The sequence below is a fragment of the Triturus cristatus genome, chromosome 3_1 (genome assembly GCF_964204655.1).
Source record: "Triturus cristatus chromosome 3_1, aTriCri1.1, whole genome shotgun sequence".
In the NCBI taxonomy this organism is placed as follows: Eukaryota; Metazoa; Chordata; class Amphibia; order Caudata; family Salamandridae; genus Triturus; species Triturus cristatus.
Genome location: NC_140583.1, coordinates 507,158,479 through 507,184,991, shown reverse-complemented (window position 1 = coordinate 507,184,991; position 26,513 = coordinate 507,158,479). Strand labels below are relative to the sequence as shown.

Genomic DNA, 26,513 nt, shown 5'->3' with positions numbered 1-26,513 from the left:
CAGTCCGCGCCGTGCTGTGGCGCGGCTGCATGGAGAGTTAAACCTGCTCCTTTCAGATACTTTGCAGTCCGCGCTGTGCTGTGTCGGGGCTGCAGGTAGAGAGTTAAACCTGCTCCTTTCAGGCACTTTGCAGTCCGCGCCGTGCTGTTGCGCGGCTACAAGGAGAGTTAAACCTGCTCCTTTCAGGCACTTTGCAGTCCGCGCTGTGCTGTGTCGGGGCTGCAGGTAGAGAGTTAAACCTGCTCCTTTCAGGCACTTTGCAGTCCGCGCTGTGCTGTGGCGGGGCTGCAGGTAGAGAGTTAAACCTGCTCCTTTCAGGCACTTTGCAGTCCGCGCCGTGCTGTTGCGCGGCTACAAGGAGAGTTAAACCTGCTCCTTTCAGGCACTTTGCAGTCCGCGCCGTGCTGTGGCGCGGCTGCATGGAGAGTTAAACCTGCTCCTTTCAGATACTTTGCAGTCCGCGCTGTGCTGTGTCGGGGCTGCAGGTAGAGAGTTAAACCTGCTCCTTTCAGGCACTTTGCAGTCCGCGCCGTGCTGTTGCGCGGCTACAAGGAGAGTTAAACCTGCTCCTTTCAGGCACTTTGCAGTCCGCGCTGTGCTGTGTCGGGGCTGCAGGTAGAGAGTTAAACCTGCTCCTTTCAGGCACTTTGCAGTCCGCGCTGTGCTGTGGCGGGGCTGCAGGTAGAGATAGACCTTCAGATACTTTGCAGTCCGCACGGTGCTGTGGGAGAGTTAAACCTGCTCCTTTCAGGCTCTTTGCAGTCCGCGCTGTGTCGGGGCTGCAGGGAGAGATAGACCTTCAGATACTTTGCAGTCCGCACGGTGCTGTGGGAGAGTTAAAGCTGCTCCTTTGAGACCCTTTGTGGTTATGTGTTTTTGTGTCTGTACCGCTTTGTGTGCCACAGCTCGCACAGGTAGGCAGGGTTTCGCTCCTCATTTCAGCCCCAGCTCTGCGCAGCCTCTCCTCCCCTTGTTGCCCAATGGGTAGCCTGAGTTTTTTTCAAGCCTGCTGTGTTTGCCTCTTGCAGGTCTCTGGAGCCGTCGTGCGTGTGTGGGCTGGCCTGGTTACTGACGGAGAAGGAGGCGGGCTCTAGCAAAGTTTTGCAAGCTCAGCTTTCAGCAGCGGCGGCGGCACACGGAGCTCGCTTCTCCCCGGCTCGGACTGCCCCTGTGACTTGGATTTACCCAGCAGGACCGTCCGGAGGGAAGGCGGCGAGGACTCGCACAGCACGGCCGGATCCACGGACATGGGGGCGACACGGGGCTGGCTGATCCCCGCTTTACACGCGCTGTGCCTGGTGGGGCTGGCGGCGGCCGCCCAGGAGCTGCTCCCACGCCTCAGCTTCCAGTACGGTAAGCCGGCTGCTCTCTGCCAGTGTTTGTATTAATCAATGAGCGGGCTGGGAGGGGGGTTACTCCTGCTGAAGCACGCTGCCTATGAAATGTAGTGTTTGTTATGCATCCTGCCACTGCCGTGGTATTCTGTGGAATCCGACGCTTCTGTAATGTGATAACTCAGTGGGTTGAAGGCATTGCTCTACAAGTAAACTCGTGGCCTGGGTATTGCTAGTCCGTTCCTTCTTCGGATGTAGGTAAAATAAGTCCCAGCGCAGTATAAGGAAGCCACGAGGCGCTGGCACTATCTTCTGTACTATCGGTCACGGTGTGCAGGGTCTCTGGCATGGTGCCACTTTAAAAGATGCGTCTAAAGTGCTTACACTTATAGCATCATCCTGGCGTTTGGATGTCTTTCTCCGAAGCAGATGTTGCACGAGCAGTGTTTGTTCTCTGATGATAAAAAACGCGTGTCCAAAGAGGCATCGCTGGCGCTGCCCCCCTCCCTCCTGGGCTCTCTTCCTTGTTGTGACAACCCTGGTTCTAGAGTAAGCTCTAAGTGAACCTCGGACATCCACTTCGCTCTGGGCACAGTGAGGGGTTTCTTTAATGAACGTGCAAAAGTAAACTGCAGAGTGTTTTGCTGAAGCCGCGGCGGGGCGCTTTCTCGGCAGCTGCTGGCCTGCTTCCCCGAGGCACTCAACAGCCAGAGCGTCTCGAATTGTTGAGTTTACTTTTTTTTTAGCGCTATCTCTGTGTGTTTTTTAAATGCCTTGTGTGTTTTTTTAAATGTCCCCGTCTGAGGTTCCAGACGTGTGAATGAACACTTGCGGAGAAATGGGCCTCAGGTCTATGGCGAGTCCTCGTTTTTTAGGGGGAGGGGCGAGGGAGGTCGGCACAATATTGTGAGTAGGTAACCATTATAATTAGTGTGTTGTAGGAAATGCACGTCCCCATGTGTAGTGCGCACAGTAAATCTGGTGTGAAAAGCCTCTCACAGAGACCCCACGCATGCATTCCCGACAGTCATTTGTCACACGGATCCGTAGCGGCAGTTGTAGTTGGCGCTTCTCTGAATGTCGCCTGGATGTATCTATCTTCCCCAGTGGCGAATACGTCTTTCATACAAAACTCCTCTCAGTGGCGATTTTTTTTTTGTAGCTCGAATGTAGCCCATCTACAGTGGGACAAGACTGTTTATTTAGCAGCCCCTGTCGTTGGTTTCATGCGCTTAGAATCTTAGGCAGTTAGGCGCTACATAGACCAGTTAGCCACTCAGGTTCAAGAATGTCCTTTGAAAACAACAGCGTCATGTGGATATTTAAATGACGAGACGCAGTCCAGTTTGCACGAGCGGTGTAAATGGCTATTTTTACCATTAGCACTATGAGTAGTAGTGACGTCCGAAGCCGGGGTGCCATCCCACGAGGCCTTACCTTGTGTACACACCGCTTTCACTACTGTTCCTCATGCGTCTCCACTTTATAGAGTAAATACCATTGTTAGCCTGCCCTTTGTGTACAGTTGCTTTACTATGACTGATTTGGGGAAAGGGTTTTACTGGATAATGTACCAGGTGCGTCACCGGGAGACCTGCTCTCTCATCCTGGCTTCTCCCAATGAATGCTGCGATGTTTTGGATTTCCACAGCGCATGGCCTGCCGCGAGGATGGCCTCGGGGCGCTGTCGGGGTTTTCCGGTGCCCTCACACCCTGGTGTCGAGGGCACGATCACACCAAAAGCCTGATTTCTGTTTGTGTGATTCGAAGTATCAGTGATGGAGGCGTGGTCCACGTGCCATGTCCTGTCTGCATGAATCAGTCATGCGTGTGCTATAGCAGGCGGCAGTATTTCATGCGTGTGTGCAGGCGCTAGTTGAAAGTATGTGTCATTTTGAGGATGTATGTGTGCCCCTCACCGGGCTAACCCGGGTGTAGGTAGCATGGCTGTTGCATTAGTGTATTTGTGTGTCGTTGGGGCGTGTTATTCAGTTGTAGGCTACCGATCACTTCATCTTCCTGCCTCGCGGCTCTTCTATCTGCGTAACTAGGGGCCCTGAGTACTGCCGCTCCCGTGAACCGAATATTTGTACAATAATGCTATGTATCGGATCTGAAGGTCTTTCTTTTATGGTCGGCTGCTTTCTTCTCCGTTTTTCCTTTCACATTAGTACTCTGGTGTTTACTTTCTACCCGCGTGCCCTCCTGCCTTCTCTCACTGACCCTTTCTCGACGGTCTCTATGGGAGCTGCATGAATGAACTCTGCCTCCTGGTAAACACTCGCCGCCTTTTAAACGCCGTCCTGCCAGCCCGGCGGGCGCCCGGAGCCTCCTGTCAGTGCACAGCACCCGGGAGGCGGCCCCGCTTCAGTCAGACTCCCACATCCAGGGTAAATAACTGGCCACAGGCGTTGTTACCGTGCTGGGGTGAGGGCTGCAGCGAGCCCCTATAAACATGAGATTCAGGGGCGACACCTAGGCCCTGCCACGATCCAGCGCGAGCACCCGCAATGTGTGTGCCCCCCCCCCCCCATGCCCCTCCTCCCAGTCAACGTAAGTCCCAGATGAGTTCCTTTCATCTTGTGGTTTTATATTGTGGCGAACAAGGCAGCCGGAGAACTTTACCGTATTCGGATACATGAGATAGACATTTTCCAGGCGATTCCTTATTTTGCTCTCGATATCTGAGGTTATCGGAATAGATGGCTGGGCCACTCCACGCCAAGGGGCTGTTATGGGAAAAGCAGGCTTAGTGCCTCTCAACTTATAAACACAGGTCTGTCATCGGAACCCCCTCTGCACTTCTGATCCAGGTTAGAAGAAAACGGACTTAGCTGGACACTCTTTAGGCACGTGCCCTCACGCGATCACCTAATGTATACAGACGGATGCCAGCTGACTCCATGCCACCTGGACCGCCCTTGGGCTTTCCATTTACAAACAATTGTAACGTCGAACTTCGATGCAGTTTGATACATTGAAGTGGATCAGGACTACAGCTCCCAGAAGGCACTAGGTTGTTGGTGTAAATCTGCTCTGTGGTGTCTCAGTGAGATGGATGGAGCAATTTGTAAATCTATAATACCATAGAACAAGATTTCACAAACTAGCATAACTCCGTTCTTAAATCATTTGTCACTGCCCTGGGACTCTCTGGGTTTGACCCCTTGCTCGGGGGCAGAGGTATTTTGTCTGGGTTGTCTATTTTCTCAGTCTTGTAATCTTTCTAACTGAGGAAGCACGTATCAGTGGGCACATTCGTGAGTAACAAACTAAACTCCCTCTCGATCAGTGGTACCCAATGTGTTGCTATCTCCCCCTCACGGAGTGGGTGTAGGTGACAGTAGATGTGGCATGTCCTGCTACTACACCTAGAAATCCATTCACCACTACTTGTAGATCTGGATAATGTTTACAACCTCTTGAAAAGTGTCTGCAGCGTGGCGGTCTCTACTAGGAAGAAAGCCCTTCGTTTGTGAGGGTGCAATTTAAAAGCAAGTGGACGGGGTTCCCCTCTGATATTCACATTGGGAGGCCTGTGGGCTGGAAAGGTGAGGGAATCGGCGGAAAAGTGCACAATGTTGATATATTAAAATGAGGAGTCCTTTAATACCCTTATTTCAAGACGAAATTGAAGCATGCAGTGGCAGAAGCATAATGTGCAAAGCAGCTAAAAACAAAAATATATTTTGAAAACTCTTTTAATGAAGTGATATTTTAATGGTGCTTGTTCTCCAAAGTAAGAGATGAATTTGAGTTTTCAGTTTGTAATATAACCAACCTTGTAGGCTGGGGACGTTTGGAGATCTGCACAACACACTCAACATAACTGGAGATTATGCAGACCGGCTAATGCACTCAGTACTTTATTCCTTTCTGATGGCCAGTGGGTTTGAGCCTCCTCCTGCGGGGACATTTCGGTATGCCAAATGGCGTAACAGACCCATCAGGAGCCATTTTAGGGCTTTCTCTCGAGGTTTTTGCTTTTCTGGCACCTTTTCTTAGTATGTAGTTATTTTATTGAGGGCACTCCACTGAATCCATCACACCATTTGTGCTAAAGGTCACAATTTGAGATTGTATTGCAGCAAATTGAGTTTTGTAATTTGTGTTTTATGAAAGTTTTTTTGTATTTGTTCACATTCATGTGCTTTTATAGTTCTTTCACCCCAAATAAAGTTGTTTGATGATGATTGGCTTCATCACTGTTTTTGTATGTCGATAGATTTACACACACACCACTCAGAACCCCCATTGCTCCTTTTGCAATCTATGAAATGCAGCTCGGTGACTGTCAAAGGCACACGTGTGCTGAGAGGACAGGTCTAGACTATTGCATTTTAATTTGCCATCTCATTGGTCGTTTGCAATTCCATTAAGAGACTGTATCCTTGCCAGCCCCCAGTGGAACACTGACCTACACCGCATTAAAGCTAATTATTTTTTGTGGAGCAGTGAACTAGGAACAAGGTTACAGGAAGACAATTCAGTTTTATTTCTTTATTATAGTATTCAGTGAAGCCCCTAAATGTAAACTTTAAAATATTTCAGGGCATTTTCCAGTACTACACCTGACTACTTGCCAATGGTTTGTACCTGAGCCATTGAAAGCACATGGATTGAATGGCAGTGGCATGGTTGCCAGTCTAGCAGAGTTATTATTTTTCTATTATATAATAGAGGCTATAAGTAACTTTCCATCTCACAACTGTTCACTAAGAATGCATTGCCTGAGAATTTTTTGCAAGGGTCCAGGAAGAGGTTCGCTGGACATGGGGTGCATGCTTAGGGCCCCTCTAACACAAACTATGCAGGGTCACAGGGCAATGGCGTTTGGCATCAACATCTAGGGAGAGTTGCCTGGCACATCTTCCAAAGTGGTGGATGCTTGAATTCATTTTTTTCCACGGATATAGGAGGAAGAACTGGTAAGGTAGGCCACCTGACAATAAAAGATTGGGGGATGGGGTTCTGATATCTTGATGTGTGACAGTTAACATCTGTAGCCTTGCTGATTTTGGAAACAGCCGCTTGGAGGACCTTTTGTCATGTTTTCTCATGATCGTGGGATTCATTGAGAATGTCTTGGTCCCAGCTGGACTTGGGATGAAGCTGGTAAATGTTTGATGCAGGAAGTGGGGCACATGAGGTCTGACCCCCGTCACCAGCGCTGGAGGCCCATGGGGTAAAGTGGACTTGGTCCAGGTTCAAGCAGGAGCATCTATGGAAGGATCCCCAGGACCGCCCCTAAGAAAAGTGGGTGCTTCAGAGTAGGCAGGACACGTGGGTACAATAGATTTACAGCTTCTGTGCATGAAAGTTCAGGGATTACACTTTATTATAAGAACATGTGAGATGTGGTTTTATGACAGGGAACGGTGACTTCACATTGTGTAATACATAAAATATGTATCTTGGTCATAAAATATTTTAATTATAATGGTTATGATTAATGTCCCATGATGTGCGCCCAGACAACCTTTTCTAAAACTGGGCAGTGTGTGCATATTTAAGGTGGAGGATGGGGTTGGAAATCTCACCTGTTCCGCAGCTACGGGCAGTGATGGGGCCAGGTGTTGACCAGCGCATTGTGATTGGCCATCTCATTGATTCCCTGCCTTCCCATTAAGGGGATGCAGCCTCTGCTACAAAGTATTAGGGCTAATTATAATTTTTTATGGAGCACTGAACTGGGAACAAGATGACAGTGAGGCAATTCAGCATGACCTATGCACAGTCTTAGAATACCCGAGACTTGTCAACGTCATACATTTAAGATAGCTATGCACAGTATCCTTTTCCGTTTGTCAATTACAAATTACTTTTATTGGGTCCAGGGATAGTTTATGGTTTTGGGGCATTGCACTCCATGTGCAGCAGAAATCAGCACTGGATATTGTACTGGTTAACCACCTTTCAATACCATTGCCCGTTGCAAAATGCATCCGGAAACAAGTGCAGCTGCTTCTATAGCTGTTGATTAGATGTCAGCATCTGGATCTACTGGTGACCATTTGCAATAGGGGAGGGAGGGGTGAATGTACATCTGTGTTTATAGAATTTCACAAATAACAGCAGAATCCACTGAATGTTGCCAATCACAGCAAAGTAACTGTGAAAGTGTTCGCAGGCAGCGAGAGAGCTCTACTTTACAAATACTCATAGAAAGTGATGTAGAAAAAAAGACTACAAGGCCCTGTAGTTTCCCACATGCACAAAATAAAATGTGTAAGTATCGGAGACTGTGTTATGCTGTGCTGGTGCATGGTGCCAATCCACATTTGGGGGCTACATTAGGAATGAACTGAGACTCTCACAACAGCCGTTGGAAACCATGGTGGAAATCTGCTGCGGCCTATGCCACAACACCATGATTCCAGTGAAAAAGTGGTTTAGTTTCACTGCTGAGATCCGACCAATGAAAAACTGGTCTCAACGCTTGTTCTCTGGTGGACCCTAATCTGCCGCCTCCACTGGGTCTCTCGAGACCTGAATGGTGGCTCATTGGCGGCCCACCTCCTCCCGCATCCCTGCACATTGAATGAGGGGAGTGAATACAGGAGGCACTCTTGTGCTTCCACCATCGACCTTCCATGTCTCCCCCCTCCCCCCCCAGTCTGTGATGGTCCACCTTTGACGGGATTGTATTTTGCACGGTTCGTGTCTCTTTCGGAGCCGCTCTCCGCTTAGCACCAGCTCGCCAATTGAGAATGGAGAGTGTGGCTTCAGGGGTGAAGGGAACGACCACAGAGTGGTGGTGGAGTGTAGCAGAATCATAGTTATTCATATTTTAAAAAGATTGTGATGGAGTGAGCTGATAAATGTTTGGCAGTGGATGCGAACAGCATGTACATTGCACTTTTAAGCTGGAGAAGAGGGCCTGAGGAAGGTGACGTCATGTGGCGCGTGGTCCCCGCTTCACTCCTCTACTGTGCACGGCTGATCAGGGGGGAGCATTATAGGATGAGTAACGTAAAACTGTAGATGGGTAACTGTCAATAATGTGAGCATGATCGATAACTCCAGTCAGCCTCATCTATTTAATTTGTCCACCGCTCAGCTTGTAAAAGAAGTAAATGCAGAGCCTACATTTTGCCAAGACTCCTGCTACCGTCCCTGTCGCAGTCCGGCCCTGTCGCAGTCCGGCCCTGTCGCAGTGCGTCCCTATCGCAGTCCGGCCCTGTCGTAGTCCTGCTTCCACCTCTTACCTCTTTCATCCACCACCAAACACTTCCTGACCCTTTAGCTCTTTCTATCGGTTTCTTTTTTCCATCCCTCCTTTCGCCCATTGTTAATGTTTTCCTCCATCTTTCTCTTAATCTTCCCCGCTTTTGTGTTTTTCTCTCTCTTATTTTTGGATGAAAGTCTGATGAGAAAAATGCTGGTCCACAAAAACGTGGGTCGGTGCCCTCCACCTGCAACCACTGCATGCATGTGCCTTGGAACTCTTCCATGGAATACACCTCGTTATTGGCGGCCACCCATCTATAAATTATGTTTTTTTAAACCAGCGCTAGCGGATTACATGCACTTTAACTTAATAAAACGTCACTCATTCGTTTCCCTGGAGTCCTGCTCCAGCTGTAAAGTGCCCATGGGTGTTTGGATACTTTTCCAGCCAGCCCTCTGTCGCCACGTTTGCCTGAGGTCTATTCCTGTCCGCGCTGTGACTCTGGCCCGCGTTTATCCCTGTTATCCGTCCGATAAGCCTCTCTCCCGGTCCCACCTGCGGGCGCACTGCAGCCCTGCCCGGACGCCAGCTCCGCTGCGGCCTTTCCCGCCGGCGCTATTTATAGCCCGCCCACTCCAGAGGGGCGCGCAGCTCTCGCGGGCAGAGGGGCTCGCAGGGGGTGCTGGCTTTTTATGGCCTCCCAGGGCTGGCAGACAAGTGCGCGCAAGTTACTTCAAAGGTCTCTGTCGCACGGAAGCCGACTCCCCTTGCCAGGTGCGCGTCCTGAGAGAACCGAGGTTGTGTATGTAATTGGTCCCTTTTCCAAAGTAGGGCGGGCTGAGAAGGGGGGATAATGGGATAATTGCAAGTCATTTCCTTGAACTGGTATTTTGGCACAGGCTGCTGAGTAAATATGACTCGGTGAAACACTCTGTGGTTCTCCGCGCTGGGCCACCATCCAAAATGGCAGCGGCGGGCGTGCCAAGGGCCCACAGCCGGTTCAGGGTTGCAGCACGGCGCAGTCCGGTAAATATACATTTTCAACTCTGACGGCCACACTGCTGATTTAAAACTACTACGATGGCTGTTTCGGTGTGGAAGTGATGTTGTGTGGCTCCTTAAGCTGGTGCATTGCGCTCTTCTTACTGCTTGTTCGTTCATTGGATTGCTAGTGGTTTATGGCTTAGTGCCTAAATTAGTGGTTTAAAAGATTCCGGGCAGTGCTTTGTTTCATTACGGCTGTCAGGCAGTGAGTACAAACGCATATGACACCCCTACAAAGAGCCTGTCTCCTTGTATTGAGCACGGCGTTCAACAATCGAGGGCATTCGGGGCTTATTTGTGTAGTCTTTTTGTGTTTGGGCACTTTAGAGCACGGCGATGCAAATGTTAAGTGTCAGAAGTACCAGCTCTGTGTACCCCAATTTCCGTCCTGTTGCGCTAGGATCCACTGTGGTACTGAAGGCGTTGTGGACGTGTTTGAACCTGATCCCTGCACGGGTACTGAAAGGGACACCGGGGACTTGATGTAGAGCAGAAAGCGCTCCGCAGCCTGGCCACTCCTGGGTAAGCCACTTGAAAGTAGTTGCCAGGCAGACCTCTTGTCTGATACTTGGTGTCGCCCACATGAGTTCCTGGCATCCTGGAATGAACCTCTGGGCTACAAATTTCTAATATGATGATGTAAAAGTGGTCTATCTGCTATGCGTGGCAAGATGTCGCACACACAGGTGCTCCTACCATACACCGGTGTTTGCGTGTGGCTTTTTTACAGCATGTTAGATGTTGCCTCCGGTGGCAGATTTCTTGGTAGACTCCGCTGTCTACCAATAAACCTGCTCGTTTGTTTTCCTGGCAGCTCTTGCCTGGTGTTAACTTGTATGTCCGGTGACTTCGTCTGTACACTGACCCGTTTTCAGGTCACGCTCTCTGGCCGAAAAGGACATTTCCCCATCTTTTGGGGGAGAGTGCCAACCTGCTGCCAGCGCCATGTCGGTTCCAAAAAATGTACGTCTCATTGACGTGTCATGTTTTATACATGGGAGTTAAGCAGTGATGCAGCAGGAACTGGCTGCCAGCCCGCTGCACACGAATGAAGGGTTTGGTGGCCACGAGTAGGCCTTGAAGTGGTAGCTGAGATCATGTTTGTAATTAAGATGCTTGCAAGAGTGTTGCTAAAATTAGAATAGTAACAAAAAGAGAGCTCTGGAATCTAAATTCTTTTAACTGTACAGTAACCTTGGGAGTTCCTGCTGAAGCTGGTAACGCCACGAGCAATCGTGAGCTTCCTCCTGGTGCTGTGCTAGACCAGGGGATGAGAGTATGCTCCACCCACACCCCAACATTTTTTGTGGGTTGTGTTTTCAACTTGTGGTCCACCTCAGTGTTCTTTGGTCTTCCCATTATCCCAGGGCTGAATTGAAACCAAATTGCATTGTTCTGATATGGACAGCAGTTTTCCTTACCAGATGCTTGCTGACTAATAACAGCAAGAGACTTCACTCTTCAATTGTATGCGCTTTGGTGGATGTCCCGCGCAGTCCACTGCACTAGAACTGGTCCCGGTCCCACACGTCCTGCTGCTAGTGTTGCCTGAGCACGCTACCCACACTGTCATGCCACAAGCTGAGGCGTTTGAAGGCCCCCTCCAACCTACTGTGAGTGGCACTGCGTGTTGCCACACAGCATCCACTGCCAGTCCCTGTTATTGCCTCCCCTACCTTTGCCACTGTGAGAAGTACCAGCGCTTGCGGACTCGCATTTTCCTGCTGCTTGCACCGTCCTCTTCATTGCCCTTTTATTTTTATTTATTGAGTTCCTTAGAGCACTCGCGTGACCTGAGGGCACCAGAGCGCTTCACAGAGATTGCCCAAGCAGCAAATACCCGAGATACATTTGGAGTAAATATAGATACATAGTGACAGAAAGTGACGAGGTCTACGTGCCATAAGCAGCACTACGTAAGATACGTTTGGAGTGAATATAGATAGATGCATGATGACCGTATGTGACCAGGTATAAAAGAACATTAGGGACAGTTCGGGATATAATTTTGAGGTAGTTACGATACAAATAATTACATAGCGCTTTACAGGGCATCGCGGCAATTGTACGATATTGCCTGAGGTATAGGTACAAATAAAAAAACACAGTAACAGTAAAAACGGCAGAGAAAGAATGATCCGTCTTTGAGATGGACAATGTAGCTCTGAGGTAGCTGAGGTAAGGCCTCGTGAGAGCACGGGGGATTAGAGGCACAGTTTTCCCCAAGGTAGTGTTGCACGGATTTGCCCTTGTGGTCCTTCTACAGGAAGCCCTGTTCACTGTTCCACCACACCACGTGCCACCTGCTGGTGCCTCCACACCATCCAGCTCTTGAGGAGCAAGGGTGCTTCTGCGGCTCCCTGCTGAACACAGGTCCTTTCCCAGCACCAGAGTCCCCTGTGCAGCATTTCCACTGCCGAATGTGAGCACCGGCAACTACGGCACCACTAAGAGCCTCAATCAATGCAGCAGCGAGACTCATCACCGGCTCGAAAAGAAATGTACACATCTCACCAGACCTCAAATCACTGAACTGGCTTCCCCTGGAAGCCAGAATTCACTTGAAGATAGCGTGTATGACGCACAAAGCCATGCACCACAACGCACCTAGATACCTAACACAGAAGCTGACTATCTCTGGTGGGCTCAGATCTTCCAGAAGTGCGGAAAAACTACTACTAAAGCCACAGCGATTCAACAAGAAAAAAACATACAACCGTACCTTCTCAGGAATGGCACCATGAATCTGGAATGCTTTACCAGCCGAAACCAGACTTAACCCCTCTACTGTCGCATTCAAAAAGGAAGTAAAATCAATCCTCATGGCCAAATTCACCTGAATAAGGCCCAATGTTTTGTGACGAACTACCATAGCGCGGCCATTCCCCGGACTAGGACAAGGGACCGGCTAAACAATCTGGACATTCCATCTTCCTGTTGCTTATCCCATGAGGATAGAGTGTTGTTGTACCTAATCACCTTGCTTGTGTAACATGTTTTGTGTATAGATGCTTCAACTCGTCTTTTGTTTATGTATAAAAACTTTATTTACTGTTAAGCGCTCTGATACCCGCAAGGGTCTTGTCCGCGCTCTATAAAACTCTCAAATAAATAAATAAACAGTACGATGCAACTTTTAACAAGGCCACAAATATTGTATGAAGACAAAAAAATTGTGTTACCTTCTAAAAACGAGCTTTCACAAAGCCAATCATTCTGGCCTAGGCAGGTCTGCATTTTTGCAAACAGTTATTTGCAAGTGGTATTGAAAGCTTTAAAGTAACAGTAGAAATGTGTGGTGTGCATATTTTTACAAAAGAGAGGCGTCAAAAATAATTTGCTAAAATTGAAAGAAATAAAAGCAGAAACGCTGTCTTGGTGGATGTGCACATGTAAAATGCCATCACTTGCACTGAAGGGATACAATAGAAGTGGGCTGATCTATTCACCCATGCTGTATTCTGTGATGAGCGTAAGCAAGAGATGAATGCCGCCTGAGTAGACCAAGTAATGAGAAGCACTGCCAAAACGCCAGTGAATATATTTTTATTATTCATTTTTTAGAAAACATGAGTCTGGTGAGGCCAGTAAAGCTGCCCCTAGACCAGACCCAGTGAACAAGCAATTAAATACAAATACCTCCCTCGGGTATTGCCATATCCTTAGGGAAGGAGTAGACTCTCTCCCTGTGCCCTGCAAGGCCATCGCCCAGTAGCCTATGCAAATGTGTCGGAAGTAGCATTTTAAATCATTACATTGGTCCGGGCTGCAGTTATGCTGAACCCCTATAATTAAAGGAACTAACTGTCTTAGCAAATTATTTTTTAGCAGTCCCAATAGCCGTGTTGCAATGCACGCAGCCTACTACAATCGGGCAGTGCGTTTCCTTTCCCCTTTTTTCCCCCAACCCATTGGAATGCTCAGTTGGACATTTGCAATACTATGGAACACTTCTTTAAATAAGACAACACGTCCTGTTGTGATGTATTATGACAATGAAGAACCGGTTGGATCTAATATGAAAAGTGGATTGAATTGCTCAGTGAGTGTAATTAGCAGTGCTTAAAATTAATAACCGCAATCCATCCACCACTTTTCTCAATTCCAGACATCTAACATGGCATGAGTATGTCCACACATGGGCCTTGTAGCTCATTGTTTTATAATAGCTCCAGCTACACCCCACTGATGAGGCCCAATTAGGATACACATTTTTTAAGCTCCTTGAGGTCCCATTCAGAGGAGACAAAACCTGCAAGTCCATGCCTGACCGTTCCTTCTGGGGCAGGACCAAGATTGATTTACACGTGGTGAGACTGAGTCTGCAATAGTAAAGTGAGCAAAAATCAGTGGAATGGAATCACGTACCGAATGTAATTACTGAGATCTGCAACAAACACATTTCTTGTTTGCCCATCAACTTTGGGCCTTTTGGCAATGTTCTGCTGATTTATGAACCCTTGGGAATTACCCACGGAGTATCCATCTGTGCCTGAATTTATAAGCAAATAAAGAGTTTACAAACATATTAAAAGGAGGAAGTAAAACCGAGGCGGAGGGGATGCAGTGGCAGCCATTTACACAGACGACAAACACTGCAGTCACTGATTGACATTGTTTTAATTGTGATTCAGATGAGTTTCAGGCTGGGTGGAGCCGAGGCCATCTGCATAGTAAGTTAACAAGTCTTTGCTGGGAAGCGCCCAGCCCTAGTCACTTACTCACCCAGTGACTCCTGCCTTCTGACTGCAAGTATCAAGCACGTGGGTGTTGTTACATGTACAAACATGCAAAGGGTGTCTTTAAGAAAGTTGTGTGTGAGTACACAGGTTGGGAACTCTGACAGGCGGGGGACAGGAAGGCCCACAAGAGCACAGTCTTCTTAATTCAACACTTCCAAACCATCAGGCCACATAAGAGAAACAGCCTGAGACCTACCATCTGCTGCTTTTGAGGATACACGTTGCGCACATCGTATATTATGTAGTAAAAAATATATATGTTAATACTTTGCACAAAATTCAGGTAATATGTCTAAAAACATGTAAACACATTCCCTTTTATTCCACATTAATTTAGACTTTGAATTTCCCAACCAAAAGTCCTTGGAGTCATGACTGACACTGACCAGCGAGCTGGCCCTTACAGCATCAATTAATTGTCTAGGGACCCCTAGTGAACTCATGGGTCCCCCAAAGTCTCACAGGACAAACCCAATCCCTAGTAAAAATAGAACCTAGGCCAACATGTGAGCTGAGCCCCTAATAAACCAAGCCACATGTAACCCATAATAGGCGTCCTCCCAGGCACCCTTTGGAAAATAGGCCTCGGCAGCTGGGCTTTCATAACTTGGTCCCCTGGCACAAGCACCAACTCCCCGATATCCCTAGGGCAGTGTTCTAGAATATCTGCGAAGAGCCAGGGGCTGTAACGAGCTAGGGGCAGTAACTGTAGTGCCTACCTCTAACCCCTCTGTGAACAGCCCAGTACACCTGCCCCTGCTTGGGATCAGATTTAAAGCCAAATCAAGCCAGGATTCACTGGACATTTTCACGCTAGGGTGGCTCCCTGCTTTTTGGCCAACCAAGGGTCTACCAAGCCACAGGCTGGATGGTTAACTAGGCATCTGCGAGCTCCCCCTCCCCCAAATAAAGATTGATTTCCTATATTGAGAAAAAGTGTTGCACTGTAAAAGTCAGAAAAGACTCAACAAACGGCTCATTACCCTGAGAGGACAAATACACACCTTTTTTGTGAAAGTACAGGTCGTCCCTAGGTTACCCTTAGGGAAATGTCTTCTACAAGGCCATATTGAATAGACTCTTTAAACAACTATTCAAACGCCTGCCCTGCCAGAGGACATGAGCTAAGACCAGGCCAATGCACCGCCAGGGAATCTTTTAGCAATCCAAGAAATTTCAATCATGAGTAGCTCAAAGAGGCCCCTCCTCCCCAGTACTACCAAATCATTACTGCCGCTCCGTTATGAGTGCAAACTGAAGCTCTCTGCCTGCCACCTCCTCCGCAAGTCAGCACAAACTCTCCCGGCTAAGCCCTCGTAAACTGTCCAAATGAATTTGTAGGCCTGCCTCTGCTGCATGCCTATGGAAATTGCCTTGATTGAATGCTGTTCCCACTTTTCTCATAAATAAATGTATGAGAATCTATAGACTAGTTGGACCCATGTGACCAAATGCAAACGGAGGGTAAAAGAGATGCCCTTAATGAATAATACCCGTCATTTTTTTGGAACCATGGACCCTTGAGGCGAATGTACCATTTGAAGCTATACAACTTCCATCCACCAATCCTTTAACTGTTCTGAGGTTGTGGCCACCACCTGCTACTCACGTAACAGCGTCAATTCTGATTGACTAGGAGCCAAATTTATGATTTGTGCCATGGTCAGCAGTCCACTAAACTGATACATAGTGAGAAGGATACCGTTGCTTTGGACCAGAAGCGAGGTGAGCGGGCCAGTAGGCTTCATGCTTAAAACATCTTGCTTGCTTTTTTGCAGCATCTGGCAACCCCTGGAGCCAGCTTGCTTGTTTTAGAAATCGCCTGATCCCCTTTCCTAGTTGGTTTTTGTTGGAATTAAAGAGGTTAACTACGAAGTCTCCCACCGACCAGGTTGTGGTATGGCAACACTCACCTTGCCCTCAACCCCTAGGAATGTTCTTTTTCAATCCTATCACTAATTCAGAGATCCTAAGTGCCCCATCAAAGGCATGGGTAAAAGCAGACATAAGCAATACCACTTCATACTTAGAATTGCAGACTACTGGGAGGGCTACTAAGGATCCTTCCTAACTTGTCCAGGCAGATGGGATGCCTTCTGTGAGGCTCAGCACCCTCCATCCCCTCTCAACAGTCGGGGGTCTTCTTGATAAGGAAGAAATGAGACTGGTCCAAAAAATCTGCTACACAACAGAAAAAGGCTAGAGCTGCAATGTGCTGCCTCACAGAAGCTGTTCTCCCCTTCTTGCACATGCGCTCCAGCCAGGAATCCCACCGAGCTGTTCATAGAGAAGAACTGCATGTGGAAAACATGCTTTAAAGGCCAGATAAGATTGAAAAACCCTCATATATGCCCTATCTGTTTGTGGTGCCAAGCTAACGGAAACTGGGTCTTGCAGGGCTGAACAGTACGTCTCCATAGTTGCCCTTCCTCTTGGCCCTGGGTGGAAGCATCTGATATCCTGAATCTTATTTCAAGATATCGGCTGCGTTATTCATTTAGATTACAAGGGGTATGTTTAGCTCTAAGCAGCATGTTGTTCTTGAAACAAATCAGTAGCTGTTCCTCCAGCAGTCCCAGTTAATGGTTTCAACCATTGACCTTGCTGTAAGGGCAAAATGTTTTGGACTGTTTTCGTAAATGGTCTGGCCAAATATGCAGAGCCGCTTAAAAGGTGAACAATGCTCGGGAGATAGTTTTCCTTATCAGACTAGTGTAGAGACAGTAATGCGGCTATGGCTGGGCACACCAGTCAGACACCAATATGGCACCAAAGCCCACTCTGTCTGTTGCAGTACAAAGGCTGAAGTCCTGGTTTGACTTACCTGGTGATGGGCAAACTACTGTACAATTGAAGTTCTGCATATATAATAGCCAGATACTGATGTATTGCTTGAATCCTGCCGACGGGCGTGTTCTGTGGTGTTTCTCTCTTAGCCCTTATAATGCCTGGGCAGTGGATCTCAACCAGGGGCAGTCCTTTGGAATGACCTGAAAGGCAAAACTGAGCTGCCCGACCAGAACCTGGAACTGCTGCCGAGTCACCTTGCTTGACCCAACGCACAAGCCTTAGGAACTCTTAAAGGCCCTCATCTTCTCTTCCTGTACCTCTCATTCCCTTTTCTCGGAGTTCTTCTCAATCCCCGGAAGTCTAGAGCATACCAGGGGGGTTGCTGGGCCCAAGGTCTAATCTTCTGTCAGTGGTTCGCCAAACTTTTCCTTAAGCCTAATGGGAGAGGGCAGCAAATCTTTACATCTCCCATCTAGGAAATGAATGACCAAGTCCTAGGCTGCCACCTGATGAAGACCCTTTACCAAAAAGAGCTGAACTGAACTCTTCGAAGTAGGCCCAGGATACTGAGCACCACATGAGCATGCATTTCTCATAAACAAAGCTACCCTCAATGTGAAAACCCGGCAGATGGAAGTCATCCAGATGAACTGAAAGCAGGTGAAATGCTGATTCAATGTATATTTTTACAACAAGGGCCCCCTGTCCTGAATTCCTCACTTTGGCACAGGCCTCATGCAGGGAGGTGTACCAACGAGAGGACGGCGCAAGGCAATTGCATCATGGACTTTTCTAGCATAACAGACAGGTAAATGGGAAAACCTTTACCCAGTAGATCAGGGACTCTTCAACTTTAGGCTTTTTCTGTTTCTATGCAGTCCTTGGACTCTTTTGAATCTTCTACTATTGTTTTTTCTATTGTGAGCTCAAGCAGATCCACATGCACCCCTTTCCTGATCTTTGACCTTCATCTCTATGGGTCAAGTGCAAACTCCAATGGTCCCTTGGGGCTAGTAGTTGATGCTGCAGTTTGCTAGAAGGCCCCAGGTTCTCACCTTTGCTATCCTTTGTCCCTGCAGCAGAGGCAGCCGTGGGAACCAGGCCCTCCGCAGGTGTCGCATCCCGGTAAGATGTCGAATTCAAGCTTGAACAGTACAAACCACTGAAGCTGCAGTAATGGCGGTCTGCCCGTTAGTCTTCTGCTCCTGACTGTAGGATTCTGTTGCTTTTCACTCGAGGTTGTTTCTTTGCAAACACTAGGGCATCTCACTCGCTTCCAGGCACACCAGCCCCCTCCCGGCCTCCAGTTTAGAGAGCCACGGCAAAACACATGCAAGGCTGCGCAGCACTTTCCGACACTTATATGATTTTCATTGTAGTTTCTACAGATTTGATCTCAATTTTCAAGTAGGAAGTCATAAATATTAATGCAGATTTTCAGATATTTTACCACTGATTTGGGCTCTAGTAATTGTCTGCAGCTAATAAAAATTCCAGCATTCCCACCCACCACTTTTTTCTAGCTCACAAATGAAATGAAAAACTACCATCCCATGTTCTAAAAGAAGTCGCACTAGGTCCATGTTGAAGCTCCCACCTCCACCGTGGCAGCTTCGACAAGCAGTAGAATGTTCTCCTGGGCATTGCACCAGATTGAAACGCATCTTTTGAAAGGGTAGATTGTTTCACATTGACCCTTCGATGTCTGACAAAGGCAGCCTGACTGCGTTACTGTTATTATTTGCCTGTTATCCTGACAGCTAGGAAGATACACATGCAAACAACACCTTCTACATGGAAAGTAACTGTAACTGGCTGAAGGCAAGAGCAGGAATCCAAACCCTGGTCTAAGAGCAGATTTGGGCTGTGAATCCAGCAAGCATAACTGAAATGTACATGCCTCTGTGTCACTCAGCCGGAGCCTCCAATCTGCCACATTTATAAAAAATGATTGACAGGACCCTGGAGTGCACTTCAATTACACGTCCGAAACCAAGCTGGTGGGGGGGGAGTGTAATAGTCTTGCCTTATGATCCTTCAAGGAGGCTACTACGTTTTCCAAGAGAAGTTATGCATAATGCTATTTTTGCAATGCTGTCTGCACAAATTGTGCCCCAGTAGAGTGGCTGACAAAGCACAGCCAAGTTTAAATGTATATGTGCATAGAACGTGCTGAGCAGAACACTCAATCAGGTAGTATGTGCAGTGGAAGAGGTGTGGCGCAGCGGCCAGGGTGCCTGACTCCGGACTACGGGGTTCACAGTTCGATCCCCGGTGCTGGCGGCAGGTTAGCCCAGCACCATGTGACTCTGGGCAATAGCTTGTTTAATCTCCCCGACGGCCCCAGAGCCGGAACACCGCTTCGGAGGTAGCTGTGCGCTTTACAAATACTGGTATTTCATTTCATTCATTTACATTAAATGTATTGGTAACATTTAGAAGAGTTATAACCTTTATACGTACAAAAATTACAAACTCGATGTATAACCTGACATAAATGACCTTATTGTGGCCACTGGACTCCAAGGTCTGCTCCTCGATACTCGCAGCAGCCTCTTCTTTGTCTGTGGTCTAGACTGGGGCTTAGAGTGAGCCCCTCCCATCATTCAAAGATGTCCCGAAATATGCGGTTGTCATAATAACAACAATTGGGACAGCTATGTTTGACATTCAGGCCAACTTCCCCATGAGTAGTGTGGGGGCCAACATTCATCTCTGATCGACAATAGCCCGGGCACCATTGGATCCACGTTCCACCTTGGCCTACGGCGCAGTGTTCAGTGTGAGACCCCAATTACACTCCAGCTGGCTTTACCGTGGGCAGCGGGGGGACCCACATTCTTCTCTGAATGAGTGCTTCGCTGGGGTACATCACAATTTTGTGCCTAAATGGACTTTGTCATGGGCAGTGTAGTAGAATCTATTGCCCGCTCTTCGTGTGTCCGTTGGTGGTGTGGGACGCTCCCTCCTCATCATTCAGTATGGGATCAGTGTACCACGCTGGATAAGTCAACCAGGCGCAGAATTTCGTTGAATTTGTCGCAGACTGCACAACCTGCAACCCCACTAGGGGCAGCATGATCTGCGGTGTGTAGCCACCACGGACAGTGTATGGCACATTCCATTCAGTGATTTATTATAGGTGGCATGAGACCCGCTCTGTGCTCCAACCAACGCTTCTTTGACCAGTATGAAACCAGAGGCCTCCTCTGACCCGCTCCGCAGAACATGTGCAAAGAGGGCAGACATAGCATTGTTAGCTGCAGACATATTCCAAGACTTTATTACAGAGTGATCTCTCTCTCTAATTAGCCGAAGCTTTGAAAAATAACATAATTTGACCAAGATCCAACAAGCATCTGCCATAAAGATGGGTTTGGATGCTAAAATTCTTGATTTGGAGGTCACACATTCCAGGCGTGCCGCTGCTTGCACCTCTGACCGCAGATCTGTGTGCTGGAGCGCAACAGCCGAGAGCAGAGGCGCCATCTTCACCCGACGCAAGAGCGGTGACAGGTTAGCTGGGCCAGGGCACTCCACGTCGCACTTGGCAGGAACGTGCCTTCGCGTGCTTCGGCAGGATTGTTTACTCGCGCGCATGCGCTGCAGAGCGAGTAGGAGAGGAGCCAGATGTCCCCCGCGGTGACTGGTCCTGACCCGGAGTGTAGGGAGCTCGGGTTCCATGTCTCAGCGTCACACAATACCCAGTCATCATCTTACCTTTGTGAATAACGCCTGCGCGTGAAAAGTTTGCAGGGCAACACACACCCGTGACCTGCCTTAGAACCCAGAGCACCCGCCCCATCTCGAGAACCTGCAGACACCTGTTCCCAGCGGACAAACCTGCTCCGGGGCGACGTTGGCAGAATGCCCTCCCACGCTGGACGGGCACATGGAGTTGAAACAGGAAAACCAGTGCGCGCTGCTTGTATGCAAATCCCACTGGAATGTACGGCCAACACGTTCCTCTTTGATTCCTGCTGCACTGAATGGTGTCGCTCGAGGCCCAAAACAGATAAGCAAATCGGGGTTCTGGTTTGGGAGCGCGCGGCCACAACCAGCGAGTGCACTGGTTGTTAAGGGGCTGGCAAAATCGGTGTCTTTCTTGAGGGCATGAGTGCTGATTTGTACATCTGCAGAAATAGTGCAGCTGCACTCACGTGTACGTAACAGGACAGTAAAGTGTGCATTATGTTGCTTTAGCTCTCAGCGGTACACATTTTGTGAATGCGCTATTTAAATGCACTTTCAGCACAAGAACACAAACTAATCTGCCCTCGGCGAAAAGATCAAGGATTCCTTCGGTTTCGTAATACTTGTTTCCTCCAGGGTGGATGTGCACCATACTGCCTTTTATCACAAACCATATCAGGGTGTTGTTTGTCTTTGTTATTTTGTGCCCAAAAGCCATAGTGGCTGCTTGTTAGCCGGCGAGATCTCTACGGAGGCTGCCAGCCGCTCACAGTGTTGGTGATAGGGTGGCAGGCGTTACCTGCTCAATACCTTTTGACAACAGGGCGGTGTGTGTGCTAATTCCAGATGACTCCTGTTGGTTCTGGAAGAGGGTAGCAAGTTGGTATTGCCCAATAGCTTTAAATGAGATGGTGGAAGCTTGGCGTTGCTCGGTGCCTCTTGGTGAGAGGGTGGTAGGTTGGTATTTACCCAATTCCTCCCGCCGAGTGAGTGTCGGGTTGTTGCTGTGAGGTGACCTGTCCTGGCTGGGTGGGTGACAAGCTCATATATTCTACTCTGTCTTGGTGAGACAGTGGCAGGGTGCACCTGGAGGATGTTGCATGCTAGCTGGGGCGAGGGTAGCAGGTTGCTTCAGTCGATACCTCTTGGTAAAAGGGATGCAGGGTCTTATAGTCCACTATCAGGCAGTGAGAGGGTCATAGACTCGTGCTTCCCAGTGGCCGGCTGTGACTGCCAGACACTCCCTGATGACTGCAGGGAAGAGGGGAGGGCCTCTGACGAGATGTGGGAAGGCGTCAATGTTAGATGTGTTTATGACGGATAAAAAAGCTGAACAATGATGGAGGCTTCATCCGCCGAGATCCAGGGTAGGGGGATACGCCTTTCATATGAATCGCCGCTACACCCTCCCTTCCCAAAGAAACCAGGACCCCTGGTGACATAATTCAATGTATCTTTTATTTTTTATTTAAAACTTTCAAACTCATTAAAACTAGACACATTGTGAGCATGTTAGGTTTATTCTATCCAAGGTAAATGCTGGATCCCTTCTCCACATTATTCGGCCATTCCGCCTTGACATGAACATCAATAGGTTTTATTTGAACAACGTGGCAATCGTCTTTTTTTTTTTTTTTTTGTCTTGTTTTAAGATTTTAAAAAAACTTCTGATTTGGCTTTATTCGAGAAAGGGTTAAACATTTCCCAGTGCCTCAAACCCTGTATACTAGAGAACCTAACCACACTCCTACTGCACTTCAAATTAATAGCTGATTCTCAAAGTGCCTTTTGATTGGAGGTTCCAGGTGCATTGGATGGGGGGGGTGGGGTCGGCCTCTACAGGTATCCTGGGATTGTCCAAGATGACCGTGGGCTTGTACAGAAGACTTTGAATTTAATCCTGAGCTCCTCCAGGTGCCATCAGCTTGCTTGTAAGCCTGTTCTGACGTGCGCCGACTTTTTCAAGTTTAGGTTTGGCCTAGATACCGGATTTTCTACTCCTCATAGTCAGTCATCAAGATGATTTTTTTTGAGGAAGTGGTGTACATTATGTTGCAACAATCCTGATGAGACGCATCTAGCCTTCTGCTCGGAGCGACTCATTGGCTACTTTGAAGCATTGTTGGTATCTCGGTTTACACTGAGAGCTGGAAGTTGATATCATAAGTACAGGGTAAAGGAGGTATGACCAGAGTCCGTTTCCAACAGAATTTTGTATGTGCACAGGAATAAGTGACGTTAGACCATGACCCAGCCGCCAGCCTTAACGTATTAAGGGGTGGTCTAATTATTCCTGAAATGGGCTCAAGAGCTGAGCTCTTAAATGAAGAAGGCAGGCAAAACGCTCTGCTTTCTCCCAGTCTACCAAAGCTGCAGTATCCTGTAGACTCAATCAACGCACTCTGCTGGCTGGAGCCAGTATTCAGAGGGGTTTAATTAGAAGTTGTACAGGGCAGGAAATGGCACCTATTGACTACTTTTGTCTTAGTTGAAAGCCCCCCCCCCCTCTGCCCCCCCCCCCTCCCCCCCCCCCCCGACTAGAGGTGAGAGCAGTGTTAATGAGCTGGGGAGGGGTGGAGAGGGAACGGACCAGACAAAAGAGGTTGGGAGGGAAGTTAACTTCTAATCTAGAGGCATATACAAAAAGTGTTTTGTCACAAGATGCACAGGTCCAAGAAGAGCTAGTTTAAGAATGAACAAATTTAAAATGATCAGATTGGTGCCATGCTGCTGTCACAGCCAAAATAATGGAAGCAGGTTGTCACCTTTTACCAAGTAGTCTTCTTTTTTTACCTTAAATGTCATTCACTACTAATAATGAGAGTGGAAGCTGTTCTGAGGGAAATTGTAGCGGGGCATAAGGAAGTCTTATTGAGTAAACTAGAAAGAACAAGGGTCTCTGTGATCCAAGAACAGTATTGGGCGTGCATGCAGGGACGAGGACTGAAGGGTAACCCAAGGCACTCTGATTCGTTCTTGTGCTGTGAAAGCAGCAACCTCCCAAGCGCTTCACCACTCACTCTCACGCATGCAGGTTGGTTGCGGGCTAAGGTCTGAGCAATGACCCAGCTGCGCTCACCTGACTGGTGGCGTTCGCCTGTTAGAGCTTGAGGCATGAACCCCTGCTCACAATTTTGCCTTCCTTCAGCCTAGCAGGACTAGATGTAATCTGGGCCTTTTAAAGTCTGTGTATTTTCTGCTGAGGTTGTCAACCTTGATTGCTCTTCCAAATCTTTCTTCCTTCCTAGGATGTCATTGTTCAGCAGCAGTGTTCCTGCCTTTTAAAAATAAATGCATAAAATGCACAGGTGTCTGGCTACTGCCTATGCCACCAATTCCCATACGTGACCTTTTGGTAACCCTTTTACTCATTAAACTGCTTCGCTGTATGGATTACCCTGTCTTCTCTGATTACGGTTTCCTCCCCACTTGGTGTACAGGCATACTGTATCACGCTGTCCCTGTGGATAAGCTGGTTAGTCTTTATTATAATTTTAATTTGCAACTAGTCTTTCACATACCCTCACCCATCACACCGCCAGGAACTGCGTACCACAACAGGACAACCACACTTAGGTGGTCAACATGCACAACATTAAAACACTCATATATAGTCTCAAAGCAAAAACAAGATCCTCCCAACCACAAACCCCACATTGTGTAGCATGCTATCCTGTAAGTAAGCACTTAAGCGCCCAACATAGGGATAGTAAGCGCTAAACAAATGATACTATACAATACACTATTTGCTGCCAGGCAAATTACCAAAGGTATGAGCCAGATTAAGGGTATTACCCTCCTTTCTAATTCCCTGTAGTCAAATCTACCATCCTCTGTTGGAGCAACTGTTGCGCTTTGCAAATGCTATAGTCCATCCTCTGCTCAATGTTTAATGAAAGAATGCACCCACCTCGATATTTGCTTGTCAAGGGCCATCTTCTTCTAAGAGCTCCCGCACCAGAGTTCATTTGAGCTTAGAGAAGCAGTAATCCAACCAGTCAAGTCCACATTTTTCCCAGCATGGACTTGGCCAGGGTTTGTTTTGGGCTCCAACACAGCTCCTTACAATTTTATCCGCGAACAAGGGGCATACATCCTAGTCTCAAGTTGTAGCGAGCTGTAATATCTCCTTTATTGTGAAAATTATATGCACATCTTGTACTCTTATTAAAAAGTTTTAGAGGTAAAGAACCTACAATAAATCAAGCCAACTCTTGTTCTCCAGCTTCCACTCTGTGAATGGTGGCGTGCAGCCTTAGGAGGAGACCGTGACCCAGGGGACCACTGCCTGCTCTCCACGATGTTTCCCCTTGAATGTTAACTATTGCTAAAAGCACCCTTCCCCATAGAAGAGGGGCTGCGTTAAAAGATGTTGAGAATGCAACCTCAGGGGGGTGGAGGTGAGTAGTTCCCCCGCAGTTCTTCATCCCTGCATTCACCAGCAGGGCCGGACTGGGAACCCAAAGCAGCTCTGACATATTTTGTCAGACCGACCCCTGTATGGAGACAATGAATTATATGTGTGTAAATCAGTGTATGGAAAATTTTACGTAAGACAAAGGGCACTACAAGGTGTAGGATTCACATCATCCTTACTGGTAGGCATTTTTTAAGAGTGCATGATCTGGGGAGGAATAAAACTCATGATTCAGAACACAACACAGTGGTTGGGTTTGACTTTACTAATTGGAAGAATTTATTTCAACCCAAACAAACCCTTTTCAGCAAAATTAGGATAATGAAAGACTTGGAAAAACCCAGTTTTCTAACCTAGAATAGGATTGTAATGTATGAACCACGCAGTAACAAAAAGGACGCATGGTACATCCAGCCCGGCCTTGATCACAAAATACATTGTCCCACGAGGCAGGAGGTTTTTCGGCCTCCTATGAGTGTTCAATTTTGCAGTTCAACTGATCAGAATCGCAGAATGAAGACCAGGGCTCACGCCAGTCGGTGTGCCAAAAACACCCACCGGTTTGCAACGTAGGCTGACGACGCCGAGGGCCTTATGTAGCATTGCATTTTGTATTCAAAGACTACAGCGGAACACAGCTAAAGAAAACTTGGAAAACACCTGACCGTGTCTTTGATATTTTGAAAAATTCTAAGCGCTTCAGAGTAATTTGGTGCTATATGTTTCAGCCATACTTTCACGAAATACAGGAGACGGCTCATTACCAGTCAGAGAGACAGACCCTCAAGAGAACTTGGAGCACTCTCCTTTATGAATCCGGCACACTCGTTTTTCACTTTTCCAGGCAGCATTGTTGCTTTAGAAACTGGGACCATATATACATTTGTGAACATATCCTCAGCAGAATCTTTGAGGCGTGCGCAGGGCATGATAAAAACAGCTCTTTTGGCATAGCACTTACCACCTACCTTATTTCTCCAGTTTCAAGCAGTGTAAACCGAAGGTGTTGAAATGACCAAGACCAGGGTTATGTGTTTCAATAACTTAGAAAGGATAAATGGCTAAGCAGATCAGCCAATTTAGACCTAGCCTACTTCGGTTCTAGGATTGCAGCAGGCCAGGCACATTAACCTACTGAGCTGTCCTACCGTAAGGAACTTCATTGTTAAAAATGGAACGTAACTTTTCAGTGGGGATCCGTGGCAGGCCTGTCCCTCTGGACTCTTGACTCAGCAAAGCCCAATTCCCTCAGCTGCTTATTAGAATTGCATGTATAGAAATATTACTGTCTATGGAAAGGGAACCGTTTGAAGTTTCTAAAC

At 47.8% G+C, this 26,513-nt stretch overlaps 1 protein-coding gene across 2 annotated transcripts in view; it reads left to right on the top strand.

Moving 5' to 3' along the window:
• Positions 1-461: 461 nt before the first annotated feature.
• The window catches only part of SEMA4B (semaphorin 4B), a 165,438-nt gene continuing 139,386 nt past the window's right edge, over positions 462-26,513 (top strand). Inside the window, exons 1-2 of one of the 2 annotated variants that reach the window (XM_085644404.1) lie at positions 462-485; positions 1,029-1,353. In XM_085644404.1, the coding sequence (XP_085500530.1) occupies positions 1,248-1,353 (106 nt within the window). In that variant the 5' untranslated portion in view covers positions 462-485; positions 1,029-1,247. The other variant, XM_085644403.1, reaches the window with a different exon arrangement.